Source organism: Trichoplax adhaerens, genomic scaffold (genome assembly GCF_000150275.1).
Source record: "Trichoplax adhaerens TRIADscaffold_34 genomic scaffold, whole genome shotgun sequence".
In the NCBI taxonomy this organism is placed as follows: Eukaryota; Metazoa; Placozoa; class Uniplacotomia; order Trichoplacea; family Trichoplacidae; genus Trichoplax; species Trichoplax adhaerens.
The window spans coordinates 31744-53650 of record NW_002060974.1 but is presented as its reverse complement, the minus strand read 5'-3'; the positions used below and the strand labels follow the sequence as shown (position 1 = coordinate 53650).

Genomic DNA, 21907 nt, shown 5'->3' with positions numbered 1-21907 from the left:
AGGAATGCTAGTAAGACATGACCGATCAAAAATACGAAACAAAAACCGCACCTTTGTTCCCTGTCTATTTTCAAAACAGCTTTTCGTTCATTGATATTTTTGTCTTTACTGTCAACTAGTGTATCAAGATGATTAGCTTGTTATTACAGTTTTAGTATGTAGCAATCATTTATTCTACTATCGCACTATCAAGTCGTGAAATGGTAGAAAAGCTATCCTAATTGATCTTCAAATCCAGGTTATCGAAAATGGAGATGGACTTGTCTATGAACGCCATGATGATTTGTTATTATTATTCTAGTCTGTTACTGCCAGTACAGTCAATTCACACGTCACCGTACGGTACTTTGCTGAGCGTACTGTACACTGTACAGTACAGTACTATTGTAGAGATGGTACGGAAGCCGGCAGGGCCCTTTAATAATAACTTGTATCGAATTATTCGGAGGAAGAAAATTATTATTTGATAAAATTCATTTCATTCTGGTAGAAGAATCTATTCTCAAAGTAGTAATAGTATCACTTTTTAGAAGAATGATAAAAAGAAATCAAACATAACTTGAAAAATAACATGTCCAATGAGTCTTCTGATATAGCGTATATATACTGTACAGTGTCGACGGTCAAGAATTCGATCATTGATGACTACAACCAATGGAAGATACGGCCTACACCACCATGATGGTACGTCATAAACAAAAAAATATGCGATCCTCCAATGATTGCGGCCATTCCTCTTACTGTTTATTTCTTACTCCATGAATAACGCTCAATAGCAGATCATGGCCAGGATACGGCCATGCAACAAACAATCTTCTATTCTATGTAGAACACTACATAAACAGGCTTAACGTTGAGCTTTAATTGACCGGAACGACGAGGACGCTGAACTACTGTAGCACTGTACAGAACAGTCAACGCTATATTGTTCCTTCCATTCCGGTCATCTTCAATAGAGTAAAATGCATCTGTACATACTCCATATCCAATTATCCTGCGTAACATAACGTTGTATGCCTATACTAAAATCTGATCGATATGATGTCCTCAAGAAAAGATACAACGATTGTAGATAGCAAAAAGCGCCTTCAACCTTCTAAACATGCAAGGTGCTAGCACCATATAGGGATGACTAGAGTATTACAACATTAAAATACAGTACGTCATCGATATCGATAGCGGCCGCGGAGCATAACACAACCTCCAATTGTAGGCTTCTTTAAAGCTAGTCATCAACACGCTATGCAAATGACGAACGAAAGAAAAGAACTTACCTAAGATAGAAAAGGTTCAATGAGTTTTTATTGAATTAATGACAGCGAAAACGCAAAGTAAAGCAGACGTTTCTTTTCCAACATATACTGTACGAAGCTGTACCACTTTTCTGACGCAAAATATCCCACGACAATGAATCGGCGTTGGGCTTGTTTGTTTGTTATATACTCGTCCAATGGATCATCCCAGTACAGTCCGTCCAGCGCGTCTGTATAGGGCGTGTACTGTAGACTGGCAGTGTACTGTACACTGTACAGTACAGTATTCGAACTTTGGTCGAAATTTTTGTACTGTACGTACCTTACTGTAGACTACGGTACCGTCACCATTGCCTACAATCTTAGTACAGTAGTCTGCCGACTGTAAGTACTGTACAGTACTGTACTGTACTGGTGTGATTGCCTACAGTACAGTACTGTATCGAGTAGCTGCTACTACAGTACGTACTGTACTGATGGTCAGTCCCACTCCAATGATCATTTTTTGCATTTTAGTTTGACGGAGTCTGTCGATAGGCTGATCGCTTTTCCTTTTCCTTTTTTTCCTCTACCATGATGTAGATATTTTTATACCCCATTTTTTTAGTAGCCTATGACTGTACTTTGATCCCGAGAAGCAGTATAGCACTGTATGGACTGTTGCACTGGATTGTTCACTCAATGTTGAGTTCATACTTGAGCTAAACAAGTCGACTTTTCCTGTGCAAACCATACAGTACACTACAACCAATGTTAAAAGTACTGTACACTGTATAGTATGAGTCAGTGAGTGACTCACTTCTTTTTCGAATAATTAATTAATTAATTATACAATCACCATAATATCACCTAGCTAAGCCAAAATCTCTGTTGCCTTTTCTTGAATTAAATGACTAGCTTGAACATCTTGATGTTGCCCATCGATCATGGTCATATCCCTTAAAAACTCCCAGCTTTTATAGCTTCGACGACAGATTGTACCGTAGGGTATCCGCAAAATCCATGGTATGCCTTTCGAACATTCAAAAGCCAAATGTGTACAGTATAATTCTACAGTACGACCGTCATGTAATCTTACTGATGCTGCATTCGATGTCATAGATACAGTAGTAATCTTATTACTTTATTGCCTAATTGACATGCAATCATCTACTATACTCCATGATTCAATTATTCTTCATGGATCTAAAACAGCGATTTCCACCAATGCCTAATTGAACAGTATGCAGTAGTAGAGGAGTAATGAATTGCTACCTAAACTGTATATTCTAACCATGACACAACATACAGCGTAGTCACACAAATGCCATCGGTAGTACACAAAACTACTCCGAAGAGTAGAATACGATGCAGTGGCAGAGGAGTATTGCATTGCTACCTAATCTGTATATTCTAACCATGACACAACATACAGCGTAGTCACATAAATGCCATCGGTAGTACACAAAGCTACTCCGAAGGCCTTGCCGACTTCTCTTCATACTCATCATTGGTTACGACATTTATACAATGACTACTTCATCCACAGTCAACCAACCTAGTGTCTTCATCGTTGTCATCATTCTGTTGACAATATTAATACATGCTACTGCTGTTTATTAACTTCAACTGTCCAAGAAATCTTTCATGACACTAGTACTTGGTGCAAAAGGCTGCAACACAGACGCAACTCAAAACGATGCAATCCCAATAAAAGTATGGTACAATAGAACTACCATTGCATTACGATATACAACAAATCAAAAAGTACAAAACCGTTCCCTTTTAAAAGAAAAAAAGGCCAACCACAGACCCTGGGGATCTTACAACATCATAACAGTTTGATTGAAAGCTGTAGATTGTATTATACAATAGCCAATTCAGAACAGTCCTATCGCTCTTTCCTTTAATAAACACAGCCAAAGACCAGTCGTAAGACTAAGCCAAGTCTTCACCATTAGATCACTATACTGTACTGTCTGGTATCATTGAATTCTATTGTAAATTGGTGCTGGTGTTTTGTCAGTTTATTCATTCTATTCACTGTACAGTATATAGTCTGGGAGTCGAACCCTTCCAAATTTTTAAACCACATTTCCCAGTAAGAGATTCAGATTTCATACAAATTCGCTGTTGTAACCAGACTTGCGAACTTTTTGTAGTTTGAATAAATAAAATAAATAGGTAAATAGAATGAATTCATGAATTCATCATTCTTGCCATCCAAATTCATACCAGCAGCAGGTTAATAAGTCATTGACTCAGCACAACGACTTGACCACGACAGTACCCTGTATCAAAGTTGCATCTATACTGTACAAAAGCTTGAATACGGAACAGTTGTTAATATACGTCGACGCCCTTTTCCCTGGGTAACCATTGACGTCAATTCAATCATTCCTATGGATCATGTCAAGATGGAGCCATTTTCACTTCTAATGATTTCTATCGGGTGGTTTTTTCTGTAATTGCCCAAGGTAATTAGGGTCCACCTAATAAAGACTTTTAATGCTCAGTTACAATAAACGAGATTACGGCTGTTGGAAATGAATCATTACACTATACACCAAGCAATGGCATCCAATAATTATATTCAGAAAATAAAATAAAAATGCAAGTATACCAAGTGATTGTAAAGAATTGCATGCATTATAGTACGATCATTTAAAGGAAAACAAATAAAATAATGACAATAATCACTGAAACATCTACAGTAGATGGATAGCAAGCCGATTGGAACACCATGATGAATCCAAATTAGGCTTGAAACATAAAAACTAGATGATCTATATCCGAGTAGAGTAGCGCAGCGAAAGATTGAATGTTACGAGTATAAAATGTTCATCATAGCTGAACTAAGCCCATTTGAAGAACGATTGAAAATGACAATGATGCCAGTGGTCGCCAAGACTGATATACCATGGTATCCCTAGGTTAATCTTTATTCGATTTTACGATGCGTAGCTTGACTACAAAATATTGAATTGCAACTGCCATTAATAGTAATGAAAGTCTGTTATAAAAGTAATATCAAGCTTATGATGATCGGTACCGCGTGATCGCTCTACTGTATTATGCTCGGATTATTATTTGAATAAATAATTATAGTGTTAAAAAGTCAAACTAATATCATTTTACTATGATGATTAGTTCCAGCAGGTCAAAAATTGAATTCATCATGCTTCTTAGATTGATTATTTCATCATTTCAATAATGCGTATAGTAAGAAAATAAATTATGGCAAAGTCATAAAAGATTTGCTCCATGATGGGTAGTATTTAGCATGGATCACTAGAACAGTAGTCCATAATATTTAATAAAGTAATTTCCCCTATACGTGTATGAAAGTGCACTCTTCTGTAGTAGCTTTTTCAATTCTTGAATATTATACTACGCGTACAACTTATCCTTTACTGGTTACTATTAATGATATAAAAGTACTTAATTGAGCGCGAGATAAGCTAGTCATAGATATAACGTAGAGCACTTACCATCTCAATAGGACTATTTCAAGTCAACTAAATACATTGGCTGCAACATTTTATCTCTTTAAATAAAAAATATCAACAACAAACAAAAAATATTCTGCTCCTACACAGCGTATTGTATTTATTTAAAATTACCCATAGTAGAATTAGTGTTTCAAGGACTTATGTCTACATTGATTCAATCATTATATGATTATACAGTAGATCATCATCGGCTACAAGTAATAGTGTAAGCCTTACCTTGACACTAAAAATATCAATTTTACTTATACAGTAGTCCATATCCTCATCACCGTTAGTAGCTTTATATTAATAATTAATATTTAGATAGTTTGTCTAATTTGCAATATGAAGCCGTTACCATTTTCATTAGACAAATAAGTAGCTTAGCTAATGCGATCAATATAATGCGTATTGATAGGTGGTGTAATCATATCAATCTATTTTATAAATTGAATGTTACCATGTAATAATATAATTACTACAGTTAGATAGTTATTAACCAGCATTTCAAGAGGTAAAAGTACAACATGTAGAAAAAATTTAAGCATAACTTCCTCATTAATGGGTATAGAATGGAGTTAAGGTCAAATATCGACCAAAATTATATAGCTATGAATATTAATATTTAGTCATTTATCGAGACGTACTTCCACTATCAAAATAATACCAAAAATCCTATTATACATATATCAATTATTATTATGCAGGCGTTTATTTGCCTCACAATGATGGATCTAATTCAGTATCAAGAATGCAATCATAGTTTAGAATTATGATTTTCTGACAAAACAACTTTGCTGTTTGAACGTCGGTCAATTTTATGATCTTTCTATGCAAATGAATTATCAATTATGGTACATAATTATAATCGCATTGGATATCCATTGCAACAAATCAATAAAGATATCTTCTTCATAGTATTACATCAAATTGATTCAAAATTTACAAAGTTCCATCAAGATTTAATAATTACTATAGACTGTAAATTTAAAACCCTTTATCTACTTCATCATTGTATCATAATCTACATCTTTGACAGTAATCTTAGTATTAATAAGAGATAAAGAATGATTGCTCTATGCCAGAGGAAATTTATTAACTTACAGAGAATATAATATCGTTTTTATATCCAATAATTAGCTTACATTTTCTGATAGAAACTCACCTGTCTATGTTAAAGATTTATCTTCTCAAGTAAATTGAATGTATTCTATCATTTTAAGTCTTTAGTTTAGATTTTCACTTTTGTCTCAAAACCCCATTAAGGCTCCTTTAAATTTTTAACTCAATGAATTCGACTATCGTACTTGCTTTGATCACTTACTATTTTCTTCTCTGGTATTATCTGATTTAAGTGGTTTCACTCGAACAACGGAAGAACGTTTATTCCACCAGCAGAAAATCTTTTTTAATAATATGATATAGCGTCGACGAAAAGATTTCAACATGACAAGATAAATAGCTGGATTGATAGCATTATTTACGTATAACATGGTGACAGAAAAGAAATATAAATCATCCGAAATAGAGATTTGATAATTTGAAAATGGAATAATAATAAAAGTGAGAATACTCCACGTTATGTAACACAGCAAGAAATTAAGCACCAATAGCCATAGTGCTATAGTTAAATGAATTGGTTTCCTTGATGATGTTGTATTACGCCGCTGCAATCCTCCGTTACTAACATGGCGTACCAGGTTATGATCGATACGTCTTAACGTTAAAAATACTTGAAGGTATGATGTTAATGTAATAACTAAGGGCACAATAAAATCGACAATCAACTCAATAATAGCGTTAATACGATTAGCCACACTACTACCCCAACTTGGAAGGCAAGATCTCTCCATTAAACTATATTCGTAAACGCTTAGGCCCAAAAATGGTAACAGACAAATAACCAACGTAATCATCCAAACTATACCAATCGCATATACAGCATGCCTTGTATGTAGTACAATAGCTGGAGATTTACAAACGCTAAAATAACGAAATACAGCCAATGCAGCTAAGGAATAAGCGGAACCAATAAAACATACACCGCTTAGAAAGCCATGAAAATGACATAGAAAATCTCCTAATGCATTACAATTGGCTGCAACATTGACCAACAACAGCGGTAATCTAATCCCGCTCTGAATAGCATCAATAACAGCGTTATTAATTATTAAATAATCTGTCGGTGATTTATGACCAATTTTTGTATAAGTAACCAAGATTACCATGATATTGCCAGTTATACCAAGAAATCCAATTATAGATAAGCAAACTAGCCTAATTGAAACAGTGTCCATATTCATCGTAGTAAAATTGGATGGGCAAGTGCCATTATTGAGGAGTTCGGTCATTTTTTCCCTAATTGCAATGGCTATAAATTATGAACGAAACGATTCTAAATCGATTAATTAATGTATTATATTCAACTAAATAAGCATATATAAAATTCTGTATAGCTTTGAGATTCAATTCTGGTGAAATTTATAGAAAGATTCCATTCATGACCTGATTGAAAATTGAAACCAGACAGGTAGTACCAAGATCACAGAAAAAAATGGATTCAATAATAGTAATATCTTGTCGCCGATGAAACTTTAACTGAGGTATAAGAGAAGTTATTGAAGCTTCAAGACGCTTTAAATATAATCGTTAGTCTTACAAGACTTTACAAGCACACAATGAACCGTAAAATGTTTATCGAAGAAGAGCCCAAAGATAGAAGAGGAACTAGAAATTTGTCCCTAAAATTGAAACATTAGCGATGAAAAATATGCTATTTACTCGTATTATAATCTAGCATCTATTAAAAAAGAATTCGCTTAATCACTTTACCTAAGGTTATGGCCAGCATCCAACGAATGAAAGGAAATGTCGATATCCAAAGAGATAATAATTTAATAACTTTAACGTCTAGGTGCTTCCATTTTTACTATACTAGAGTATATAAAGCCTTTCAACTCGAGTCCTCTAAAACGAATAGCTAAGCTACAAACTTGATCGATTTGGCTACTAATATATTCCTCCTTTTCTAGTAGCAATCGTTGTTGGCGATGTAAAAAAATACCCGTCCTAAATAGCAGCAATTAAGCAAGGGTTCATCAAAATGATTAGAAAAAAAATCAAAGACACCGCTTAATAAACAAGGGTTACGGATGTAAAGTGATGTTGTTTTAAAATTGATGGCGGCTATTGTTCTATTGCAATCAACAAATCAATATTAGCCATACATCATAGCATTAAGCTATTTGAATATATTTCAAATCAATTTATCTAACAACAATTGAAATTATGTCAAGAGATTATCGGAATTATGAAAGAAATTTAATAACATTATGGATGATGATCAGCCAGCCAATGACATTATTACGTGTTGAAGAGAATAGTGCAGCCCACTCTAGAGGTCTGTGTTATCTTGTGAAATGTCCTATACGCACTCTATCATATCATTATCCGAATTGATCATACTTATTAGCTTAACCCGTGAAATAACAATGTACACAGAGAATTAATTACCTTGCCCTACACTATGCTAAAAGTCACATGAAACATTAGAGTTCTGAAGTGTAATTAAAATCCATTGAAAACTCATGATTACAGTACCATTACGAAATTTGTTCCATGCTTTTCAAATTGAATTCACAAACATAGTAACATGTGTATGTTAGCCTTGACTATTATATGCAGAATAGAATAAATTATGTAGTAGAAGAACCGATTTGTTAGGAGTTGTTGGTCGCAAAACCGCTTAGTTACCTCCTGGTAACCTAGGCAATGACAAACCTTTGCCATTCCCTTAAATGGCTGCCAAAGCTTCAACCGAGATTAGCATTTCGAGTATGATGTACATTTCACGTGAATATCACTTGATTTCCATATATTTTTACGATAGGACATTTATAAAAGAATTTCTACATCATAAATAACTGTTGTTAGTAAAATATTTGAAAAATTGCTTTATGGGCGAATAATTATTTATTGCCATAAGGTATAATTATTGATCAAGAGCATTATACCCGAGCTAACTACATGAATTGTATTATGCGTAGAAAGATTTCTTTACTATTAATAATTGTTACTCGTAAGCATTAAGATGAATTTATAGCCGAATAATAACTTAATGCCGTAAGGTATAATAATTTATCAAGAGCATTGTGCTTGACTTGATGACATAAAGAACCACATAGTTTTAAGATGCAGTATAAATAAATTGAGAAAGAATTTCTTTCGTGCAAATTAGCAAAGTATCCATGTTTTTGGACGGCAGTAATAATATCAATAGTGCTACTATAAAGTATTATTATCTAAAACCTAATATTAGTCAAATAGGAATGATAAACTATATTAGAAAATCACTGCCTAAGTATTAAACTGAACTATCTTTCACTGAAGCTTTGCCATATCCTACTCCTTTACAATTAAAAGTCGTACAGAATTATCTTTCACTTAATAGGATGGCACATGAATTAGTGTTTATGTTTATTTCATAATTTGCACTTAAGCTTGACATATTTATACTTTTCTCATCAAGTACGTAAGCATTAGTGCCGCTATTAGTCCATTCATAAGTTTATCTTCGCTCTTAACTTCTATATTAACTAATTCTCCTTTTGTAGTCTACGTACGAGTACTAAAGGACGCCATATTACTTATCTTTTTGATCCATATATGTACGCCATTCAAGAGAAACATTAAGTACACTCTAAATGACAATTATTGCTACCATTGTTCTCAATCAAAATGCTTTGCCGTGTCTAGCTAAATTATAATTGTAATTATGACCTTGAACATTTCTTGCAAATTCTAAGCAGACGCCAGACGACGAATTTAATTCATAATAATAATAGCAGAAGATTAATCCTGATTATTAAGAATGAATCAGACTCTCGCAATTGTTGACAGTTGTCTAAAATACTCTTTAGACATACTGTAAAGTCTATTTGGATTTTTGATAAACAATATTACATAATATAGTAGAAGAGAATCAAGTGGAGAACGTATATTAGTCACGAAAAGGTTCTACGCTAGATAACTTACGTATACCGATTATTCTAAATAATAACCTGACCGGTAAACCAGAATAATTAATCTTAATTAAAACAATCTTTAGCTTTGATTTGATATAGATGCGTTATTCATCTAGCAGTCTGTACGTATGTGAAAGTTAATGAAAGTTCTTAACTTCCAGGATTGTTTATTTATCGATTTCCTGTTCAATTATTAAACTAGCGATATTGTAGTGGGATTTGGCTTATTTATAGGTATTGAAATTACTTTCAGTATTGATAGTAGTCCAAAAACCGACAATAATGGTATCTAGAGTTTATAATTGTTATCATATGTTTTTAGAAATTAATATTGCACAAATTGGTACCCACTCTTTAAGTGCGATAGTATGTTTCTTTTTTTTAGTTTCCAATCTTGTAAGAGTCAGGTCTCAGTCGCTATTGATACGGCTAATGTTCTACAGCAGATAGTAGTATCACTATTCCTGCAGCACGGTGAGTTGCTTGCTCATTTTAATATATTATATTTAATAATTAATAATACAAAATAATTTTAGGACAGGCATGGCTTTGTTATTTACTTAACACTAATACTGCATTTGATCAATAACGAATGCTGAAATCGTTTGAAACTAAATCAGAAAGATGGGAATAAGACTATAACTAAATGACATTTTGACTGATTGATAGTAAGAAAAATAATGAATGAATTACTCTTTCGAAAATCGTAAAAATTAATATCTTCATTTTATTCAAAACGTGCAGTGCAGCTATCACATTCTTAGGTGTATAGCCTTTCTGGCTATACACCTAAAACATATTTACAATCTTTCGAGTAGTTTCAATTTCATTCCAAAAAGCCATACAACGAAATTATTTACGAGTTATACAGCACCATTGTGTCCATTTTTAGGGCATATTAAATGCTATGACATAATATTCAAGTATACAGTTAATATTGCTGACTTAATTTCTTCTCAGAGACCTCGTTCTGCAGATTCTGAGTCAATGCAATCGGTGCATCACCAAACGAATTCCATATTCGATACTGCGATGCCGCAAATTCGGTAACTATAGTCAAATTATTATTAATGTTATAAGAAAAAATATATATTTAAAGTTCTAGATACAATATGTTGGCATGAGTTATAAGTATTCAGAATTTTAAAAAGCTAGATGGAAGAACTACTCTATAGTAGTTAGCAAGTTTTTGATGTGAGCCTAGAAAAGACAACTAAATTACCATAATTTGATTTGTAATGAGCGTTCGGAGACGTATTAACAGAATGAGGATCCAGCTGACAACTGCTAAAAGTAAAACTGTTTATCTTAAAGCGAATCTGAAATATAAATTAATAAAAGCAACCAATTCAGTTCAAGCTTCCTAAAATTCTTTTACAATTTAACTATTCAAATTTTTTGTCAAATTTCAAACTTAATATTATCTTATGCTCGTACATACATACAGTATTATTATTTACCTGTGCATAGGCATTTTTTCCGATACAGAATTCATCATCAACATGCACTTTATCAGTTATTTTATTACCAAACAATACAACAGCGTTCAAAGTAGCTTCTAAATTACGCGGAAATTTTGTACCTAAATGGAATTAACAAAATGATAACCATGTTACCAGTCTTTTTTATCTTTACACTAGTTCAATAACTGGATTTAGCCTAAACGATTCATTCGTTGATATTTCATATTTGCAGGTTTTATCTAAACTATGAAATTGTATGCATCAGTGTATACCAATATTCCAAATTATTCTTTTTTTATCTTGAGCAAGCGCTACAGGACCTACATTAGAAGTCCCCGCAGAGACTTCAATTTTTAAAATGGGACCCCTAAATTAAAAAAAAATATCATATTTCCACTAAGTAGTATGACAACTGTGATCTAGCTAGTCTAGTGCACTTTATCTTGAAAGCACTTTTGCTTAGCAATAAACAACCTGTTAAATATTGGAATGTAAACTTCGCAATATTCAAACGAATTGGTAACACTCCCATCAAGTTGAAGGTTAAGGGACACTTTTACAACTTGGTCTCCCTAAAAATCAATATAAGTGATATTTCTCTAAATGGCTTCACATTTAATTTTACTATTCATAAAATGAGAGGGTAAAACTAGGAGCTGAAAAACTATTTAAATTACCTACTTATACAGGAAGTTAGAGGGATTTATCTTACAATTAATTATTAGGCGAATATCAAAATTTTTTCTACCTTCATTTCATAAATTCCTTTGATTGGTAGTGAAGGCATTGGTGATATATAGTTGCATAGATTGAATAGCTCTGTTGGCGGCGAGAAGCGAATTTTTCGCCGTAGAAAGCTACCTTTTGTGCTTTCATCAGACTCGTCCACGTAGACACAAGGATGCATCTGAACCCCAATTAAAGCAGGGCTTTTAGGCGAAACAAAGAGAGTAGCGGTGATATCTGGTTTTCCTTCGAAATCCACCTTTAGTTTTATATACACTGGTTTAGTTCATAATTAAGTCAATAAACAAGATATGATAATTCTTGACCTTACCTTACACATGACAGATCCGTATAAGTCCCATACATCTGAAATTCCTGCTCTATTATACTGATTATTAAGAATTTAATTTTAAGTGATCACGAAATTAATCTTTAAAATCTAACTTATAGAGTATAATCAGAAAAGATAACTCGAGGTTAATAGTAAATTAATGTATTTATCAAGTACAAAGCAGTATTATCGTACTATGGAGGCACGGATTTCTTCTTTTATTGCTATGCTTATTTGATTTCTTGTTTTCGGGACTACTATAGAAGGTTTCCAAGCTGGTTGCTAAGTATTGGATCATAACAGTAATAAATTTCAGTACACCCGTAAGTCTTTCGGATAGTTAACATAAATTGCAAATACTATAGGTCAATGTCTTACTCGTAAAGTATTTTTAGGTATAGATATAACCATTAGATATGCAGGGTATAATTTTACCTCGGCTAATTTTACATCTTACCTTTTTTTGAGGATTGATTGAGGTTGTAAACTTAGCTTGAAGCTTAGCTGTTGAAGGATTTAAATCCACAGGAGTACCAAAAGGAACACCAGCTGTCAGGAATTCATTTATTTCCGTAAGTTTCGAATGAGTCTATAATTATATCATACGACAAATAAATCACGTTACACATGCTAATAGCGATAGCATTGAATCTGTGTTAATCGAGAATATTTAAAAATTTTTGAATGAAAAGTAATTCTATAAGGCTACCGGTGTAAGTGACGAAGCAGCAGGTGCTACAATGTTGGCTAAACTATCAAGAAGTGATAAGCCGATAGATACTCCAGGACTGAAACAGAGAAGGTTACATATAGCAATGTTAACAAACAACCCTTACAATTAATTGATTGACATTGAATTAACTAACTGTTGTTATTGATGATTCCGCTATCTTTATCTATTATATGAACGTAAATACATACATTGAGATTATGGGCGGCCTGCTGTTTGATGAATCATTTACCAGCGGCAAGCAAGCAAATACCAAACCATGCTAAAATTTTGTAATTGCAAACTTATATTCGTGTTCGTAGTATAAAGTTATAATCGATTCATACAATAGTGATGAGAAATGTAAATTAACAGTTCATTTTTCTGAAAGTTATTACGTGGAACTGTAATGATAGCCATAGCTTATAACTGCAGATAGGTAATAAAGAATCAATTGGCTATCATATGCACGGTAATAGATATAAATTGTGCTGCGAGTCTCTAACGTCAAGTATTATATGTAACGTGAAATGGGATCGCTACTCATTTAGATAGATTTTTAGTATTTGGTGGTGCCTAAAGATATGAGATGTGATGCACAAGCGTGGATTATAATATACAATGTCATTAATGATGCTTATGATAGCTACCTTTTCATAAATAACCATAGGCCAAATTTTTCCGTCAATTTCGTACACAGGTTTTTGGCTTACTTTGTTACAGCTATCACGACTTTCGCTGTACTACAAATAATTAAAGTTTAACGAATAAAGTATCAGAAACTCGCATAAATTCGATGACCATATCCTCTTATCTTTAACCAGAATAAAATCTGAAAGCGTTAGCAAGCTTAACAATTCAAAATTCTTTGTCGGTGAGCAGTCAGGTTGAATAGATATAAAGCAAGACAAGAGTGCAGACTACTACCATTCTATTGGCGTATAAGAGCTAGTTTATTATAATTTTATAAAGTAAAGTATATTTTAGTGTACATCAATAGCATTGGCACTACAGTAAAGAAAAAGCTGGTAGCATCTATGACAGCAGCAATTTTCTTCTGCATACTGTTATCCTTGACGGTGAGTTATCGTATAATTAGCTTTGGAGTAGTAAAAGTGGAAGGCATCCATTATCCACAGTATTCGTGCTTAGTTTATCTGATTTGTGAATACTGAAGGGTATTACATATATAATATTGAAAATTCAAAATCTTTATTTCGGGGGTTAATGTATAAAATACAGTAAGAATAATATCTAACTGAGTAAAATTTCAAGCCTCTCAAAGTAATTCGTTCCATACTGTACAAATATTCACTCCTTACCACATTGAGGTCTGCACCAATTCCTATTTCCTGCGCTATAGCAGCGCAAATCTCTCCATCATCAGGTAATGGCTGATACTTTCTACTATTGTTTTGACTACACCAGAGGCGTTCTTTCTTCTCAACTACTGGAAAGCGTCTAAAATAAATGTATAGGCACTATTTCAGTATAATTATTTTTAATATTGCACTAATTCCTAATGCCACAATATTCTACTGCATATCAAGCTCTGCAACCAATTATTTACTGCATAATTGATTCGCCAAATACGTATGCGTCTACAAAGTAACCGTCGAGGCAAGCACAAACATTCAATAACATAATATGTACTTTTAGGCCTGTAAAAGCTTGCTCTATTTATACCATAGACACTTCTATCCCACATGGAAACTTGCATCTTGGATATTTACTCTACGTTGTATACAGTGTACATCCCAATCGATCATGTTGTGTAATATTGCGTATGTTACGTCATACTGTATACAAGATGCAAAGATTTTGCAGAATGAAACCTATATTTTTTCTACTTATCAACTATATCAACAAAGAGTAATAAATTCATCTGATATAGAGTAGATAAAGTTATAAGCTGATATCCAGCGACTATGTAGTAGATTTAATCAATTCTAATTTATATTTAAATTAACATCTAGACTGTAACAGGAAGTGGTATCAACCATAAATGTTTTACTCGTATATCTCTATGGTAACTACTCATTCCTATTAGGATAATGGATTGTAAGTCACGATTCATCCCTGGCTATTGCCTAACACATACAACTCGTTAATACGTAGATCATACTTTGAATAGATTAAGAATTTGGCATCCATCTCTTTAGGAGAAAGGATCCATAAAGCACGAATGCTCATCTTGATTTGCTGACGATTCAAAATCGACCCAATACGTAATGACAATTGATCTGTTATAGCCAGTTGACATACGACGTATCTGTAAACTGCATCATTTCAATCGATCTGTAGATAATGGCATATCAATAAATGACTGCATCTTGCAAGCATTTCTACCTATCACAATACCCATGCTTACTGTTAAAGTCCGCCTTGAGGTGTTGATCATTTCAAGAGTGATTTCAAATATCAAAATTGTCAGCATGCAAGCCAAGAGCCGACACAACAAGTCTGAATGTTTATCAATTGCAGGGGTTAAAGTCTATGACGAAAACTACACATTAGCGTTATACTTTACATATAGTAATTTAGTGCCGACTGCAACAATCTACTGTACACTTGTACAGTCTCCTGGACTACAGTACTCGCTGTCGAAGTACTGTACACTGTACTGTACAGTACTGTACACTGTACTGTATCAGAAGTCCCTGACTGCACGGTACAGTACAGAAGTACAGACGGATAGCACAGTACAGTAGAAACCCTCTAGTGTACTGTATAGTATCGATGGTCCATGCAGTCCAACTCCTACTGGACTAAATCATGCAGTTACAGTTTCGAACCTTCCTGGCTTGCAAAAGCTCACGCCTTTAACGCGGTGATCATTTCTAGCTATTGCCATACTTACTTGAAGGCTATCAAAATGTTGAGCAGGATCGCAACGACGGCAATGATTACCTCTCGATTGGTATACAAGCTGAGTAGCAGCTGCAACGCCGGTTTATCCAAGGTAATAATAGAGTTTCAGGAAGAAATGTGTTTTACTCCAGTATAAATTGTCCAATCATGTACTATTAAGTGAACACTGGTAAAAAGCACGTAGCCACATGAAGGATTGAATGATACTAGATAGCATACTGCACTAGGTCTTTCCATGTTTTAAACTGAATCAACCTTCAACGAATTAGCTTACAACAAGAACGGTAGATTGAGGAGCTGTTTATATACTGTATCGAAGGCATGCTAGTTAAAACTACTAGAAATGCACTGTCTCTTCTGGTCATCCGTCATACTAGAGTAATACTGTACAGTCAGATTGTTTTCGTTGATCCTATTTCACTGCCTGTTATGATATACGGTCGATTTAACCAACTATACATCCTTTCAAGCTACTACAGATTTGCTAATTCAAATGGAATGCTGTATCTAGGTGAAACAGTAAAATAGCTGATAGTAACTAAAAATTTTAGCCCATGATTGTAATTATTTGTGGAAATGGAATCCCACTTGATTTACATTGATGACCTAACTACGGTATACGTGGACAGTATTGAGATACCTTAGTTAGTTCAAGAAAAAAATCATATGTTTGTACTCCATGTCATTCTGAATGGCAAATTTTCAAATTCCATTTAGCCAAGTCAAGTAGCTTAGCAAATCAAAACATGTCGTAAGATACTGTATTTATGTAGTGAATTGTGTATGCAATAGCCATTAATCTGTTCATTCGATCGATATCACATGCATTAATTAAAATCATTGACTGTAACTAGTAGCCTAGCTAAGGCCCGCCTAAGGGTACACTACGTATCTTGTGCATTCTTGAAGGTACTGATGAAAACGTTCTTACCGTATTACAAAATCTTATAGGTCAAGGTACCACTATTTACTTCTTCCCGTCCGTTAACTTGTTCTACTAGCAAAACTATTACAATTCAAAACGATAAGATAGATCAAAAGAGCTGTTGTAACCAACTTTTAAAAGAACATAGTATCCCTAGCGGATTATCATCTACAAAGTTCTTGCAAACTACCTGGAATCGAGTAAGTCTTACTATCTGCTATTAAACTCATCATCTCTTCAAATTCGAACTTATCCAGAAAGTGCTCACTATTGCTATTCTACTCAACTAGGTATTTATGCGTTCAATATTCACACAAACGGCAACAGTCTTATGCAGTCCGACAATAAATCAAGTTAGTAGAATGAAGAAGCACATGCGAAAGAAGCCAAAGAAGCCGAAGAGAACTTTAGGTCAACCGCATATGAAAGGCGTTGTATTAAGTACTTTCACTCGCAAACCAAAGAAACCAAACTCAGCTCAACGCAAATGTGTAGCAGTACGAGTTAAAAATGGTAAGCGTGTTATTGCTTATGTACCTTATGGAGGGCACTCGCTTCAGGAACATAGCGTTGTGTTAATACAAGGAGGGAGAGTGCAAGACTTGCCTGGCGTTCGATATACTTGCGTTCGAGGAGTATACGATTTAACGTGGAATAAATAGCTCAAGTTTTGCATTACATGAGCATAGATAACAGCAAATTGTCGTGAGTGCATTATAACATCTTCAATTAGCAATTATCGCTTTAATCCAACGAATTGAAACATTCTATTCTGTTTGTTTGATAAGACTTTCTCAGAAAACTATTACGTTCACAATTGTCTTAAATTAGATGTATATATGTAAGATATATTATCAGAAATTCCAAAATTGAAACGAAGCCTCACGTTAGGTCCGTTACAACGTCAACTGTAGTACTTTAATTGTAAAACTTTCAACCTGGCTTCAAGATTAAGGTGTTTGCTGTGGCTATTACTGATGATACTCAGCGATTGTATACTGACACTACTGGAATACTACTCATTTCTGAGGTATTATTTCAGGATGTGCAAAATCTATATATTTAACTTTAAACAACATCGGCTTTAAAGAATGTAAACACTGTAATTTAAAAAAAATTTTGCAGAAATAAACACTTTTCGCTTTTAATGCCTGATATATAGAGTATTTTAGTGTTGTACTATCTTGTTTTACGGATGGGAGGACCATAGCGATATGGAATAAAGGAAAATAGTTAAACGCTTAGAGTTTTACAACTTAATAATTCTCTTCAATCATTAATATACAGTACACACTATACTATACAGTCAATGAGGATCATTACAACAAGCTAACAGATTTTCTTGTAGGGATCCAGAGCTACAATAAAAAGCGTAAAATGAGAGTATTCGAAGAGTTAAGCTGTTGACAATGTATGATTAGCGTATTAAGCATTAGAATAAACATAACGTGAAAAGTAATTAACATTTTGAATAAAACTGATCTGTATCGTATAAGGTACTCAAACAACCAGAAATAAACTATACAAAACAAGATAACGATAGACTACGTGGAATATTAGAACGATAAACTATACAAAACAAGATAATGGTAGACTACGTGGAAATGAGAAAATGGCAAATTGTCCGCGTCAAATTGTACTAGACCCTGAAAAAAAATACAGAACAATCCTGGATTACTAGAAAATACTACTTACTTTTCCTCTTTCTAGTAGTCCTTAAAATAAACACAGCATATTGATAAACCAGATGGAGAACGGTCTAGGACAACTTGACGCGGCTGTACAAGGTAGTAGTATAGGATGGAAACAATATCTTAGTGAAACATAAAACGATAACCTATGTGGAATATAAAGACGATAAACTACTGTTTGTAGAACATTGAAACCATACTATAAACTAATATAAACATGATAAACTATGTGGAACATTGAAACTATATTGTAAACTAAAGAATGCGAATGTAACGGTGTAATATTAAATTGTCTCTAGTTGTGTGGAACATTGTGGAACATGGTGTCAGTTCCTCCTATGTTAGTGCAATATATGCTATTGATTATCTATTGGTGGGAATCGGAAAGATATAACGGTGTTAATAGGTCTCTTGGCGAGAAGTGCAGTTGGAAGTCCTAAAAGATTGACTATTGGTCGAGGAGCTGAGGAACAAGGTTCGAGGCGATATAAACAAGACGCGGATCATGTTAAAGTGCTCTTATACTGTAGCCTTTACGATATACTATTTTGTATAGGGAAAATTGTGATAGAGTTTTGATGTAAATATTTACACCAAAGATAGATGTATAAGGAGGCTAATATAGTTGTAGAGCTAAATTCATAGGTTAGCTCGGAGAAGTCATAGTGGATATTCTTTTGATATTATATCTGTAGCTTTTAATGCCTGTATTTTAACATCGTAATAAAACTTTTTTATATAAACGGAGTCTTACTCATTCTTGTGAGTTGATTCTAGTTAATATAGGGAAGTCGTATTACAGCGGAATATAAAACCATCAACTATGTAAAACACAAAGACGATAACCTATCTAGAACATTAATACGATAAGCTATGTGGAGCATAAAGAAAATAAATTACGTGGAACATAAATACCATAAACTATGCGAAACATTAAAACTATACTGTAAACTAAAGAGTGCGGAATAAAAAACCCATAACCTATGTGGAACATTAAAACTATACTGTAAACTAAAGAATGCGGAATATAAAACCATCAAGTAATTGGAACATAAAAAAAAACATTCTATGTGAAACATAAATACGATAAAATCTGTAGAACATTCAAACTATAAACTATTTGGAACATGAATACTGCAAACTGTATGGAATATTAAAACTATAAACTATGTGAAACATAGTAACGATAAGCTATATGCGACGAATCAAGACAAACTATGTGGAACATCATTACCAAGAAATAGTATGAAAATGTCCAAGTTTTGTCTAATTGAGCTATGTGGAACATTCAAACTACACTGTAAATTAATGTACAGTATACGGAGTATGAAAAATAAACTACAGTATGTGATACATAAAAAATTAACCAATGTAGAAAATGAACACGATAAACTATGTGGAACATTAAAACTATACTATAAACTAAAGAGTGCGAAATATAAACCGTAAACTATGTGGAACATGGAAACAATAAAATACGTTAAAAATAAAAACTATAAGCTATGTGGAACATATATACTATAAACTATGTGGAACATTGAAACTATAATGTAAACCAAAGAATGCGAAGTATAAAACCATCAACTAGTTAGAACATAAAAACGATAACCTACAATAACTGGAACATAGTTACGATAACCTATGTGGAATATTGTAACTATGAACTATGCGGAACAAAAATACTGTAAACTATATGGAATATGAAAACTATAAACTATGTGGAACATCGTAACTATGAGCTATGTGGAACATAAATACTGTAAACTATATGGAAGTAGTATTACAGTGGAACATTGAAACTACACCGTAAAGTAATGTATATCGAATATAAAAAAACGATAACCTGTATAGACAATAAACACGATAAACTATGTTATGAAATTAGAACTATACTGTAAACTAAAGAGTGCGAAATATAAACCCTAAACTATGGGGAACATTTAGACTAAAAGCTATGTGGAACATTATAACTATACCGTAAACTAAACAATGCGTAATATAAAACCAACAACTAATTAGAACATAAAAAACGATAACCTAAAGTAAGTTCCACATAGTTACGATAAACTATGTGGAACATTGAAACTATGAGCTATGTGGAACATAGATACTGTAAAGTATGTGGAACATCGTTACTGTAAACTATACGGAATATAAAAACTATAAACTATGTGGAACATAAATACTGTGAACTATATGGAATAAGTTAACCATAAACTATGTGGAACATAAATACTTTAAACTATATGAAATAAGTTAACTATAAACTATGTGGAACATCGTTAATGTAGACTATACGGAATATAAAAATTATAAACTATGTGGAACATAAATAATGTAAACTACATGGAATAGGTTAACTATAAACTATGTGGAACATCGTTACTAACAAACGATATGAAATAGATTAACTATAAACTATGTGGAACATCGTTACTAACAAACGATATGGAATAGATTAACTTTAAACTATGTGGAACATCATTACTTAGATTAACTATAAACTATGTGGAACATCGTTGCTTAGATTAACTATAAACTATGTGGAACATCGTTACTAACAAACGATATGGAATAGATTAACTATAAACTATGTGGAACATTGTTACTTAGATTAACTATAAACTATGTGGAACATCGTTACTTAGATTAACTATAAACTATGTGGAACATCGTTACTTAGATTAACTATAAACCAAGTGGAACATCGTTACTAACAAACGATATGGAATGGATTAACTATAAACTATGTGGAACATTGTTACTTAGAAACGTTATGAAAATGTCTAAAGTTTATAGTCTATGTGGAACATTCTACACTTGCAAAAAGAAACAAATCGCGAGAACAAGGGCTTAATCTCAGTGGATCGTAGTAACAAGACTACTCTACCACTTACAATACCCCGTTCTATATTTAAGTCGTCTGCAAAGGATTTATTTCTAGCAACGTCAAAATTTAAAATTGTTGGCATCCGAGGTTTATCTCCTCTTCCGCACAATGGGACGCAGGAGCCGAAGCTCTATCCTTATTCATCTTCAGTCGCTAGAAGTAAAAATCGTCGTACCTAGCACGGATTCTGACTTAGAGGCGTTCAGTCATAATCCGACAGATGGTAGCCTCGCACCATTGGCTTTTCAACCAAGTGCAAATACCAATTGTCTGAATCTGCGGTTCCTCTCGTACTGAGCAGAATTACTATCACGACGACATTCATCAGTAGGGTAAAACTAACCTGTCTCACGACGGTCTAAACCCAGCTCACGTTCCCTATTAGTGGGTGAACAATCCAACGCTTGGTGAATTCTGCTTCACAATGATAGGAAGAGCCGACATCGAAGGATCAAAAAGCAACGTCGCTATGAACGCTTGGCTGCCACAAGCCAGTTATCCCTGTGGTAATTTTTCTGACACCTCTAGCTTAATACTCATAAAAACTAAAGGAT

At 33.5% G+C, this 21907-nt stretch overlaps 3 protein-coding genes across 3 annotated transcripts; 1 reads left to right on the top strand and 2 right to left on the bottom strand.

Moving 5' to 3' along the window:
- Positions 1–6153: 6153 nt before the first annotated feature.
- Positions 6154–6966, bottom strand: TRIADDRAFT_4346 (uncharacterized protein; the record flags this gene model as incomplete). The annotated part of the gene is made up of 1 exon (XM_002117960.1): positions 6154–6966. A coding segment is annotated over one exon (813 nt), but the record flags the coding sequence as incomplete, so codon positions are not given.
- Positions 6967–10678: 3712 nt separating this feature from the next.
- On the bottom strand, positions 10679–15830 carry TRIADDRAFT_62031 (uncharacterized protein; the record flags this gene model as incomplete). The annotated part of the gene is made up of 11 exons (XM_002117959.1): positions 10679–10797; positions 10970–11066; positions 11208–11329; positions 11483–11577; positions 11685–11782; positions 11959–12195; positions 12268–12324; positions 12725–12856; positions 13627–13719; positions 14299–14437; positions 15772–15830. 11 exons carry the CDS (start codon positions 15828–15830, stop codon positions 10679–10681), a joined length of 1248 nt encoding a protein of 415 aa, XP_002117995.1.
- Positions 15831–17146: 1316 nt separating this feature from the next.
- On the top strand, positions 17147–17434 carry TRIADDRAFT_33423 (uncharacterized protein; the record flags this gene model as incomplete). The annotated part of the gene is made up of 1 exon (XM_002117982.1): positions 17147–17434. The coding sequence occupies one exon, from the start codon at positions 17147–17149 to the stop codon at positions 17432–17434; it is 288 nt and encodes a 95-aa protein (XP_002118018.1).
- Positions 17435–21907: the final 4473 nt, after the last annotated feature.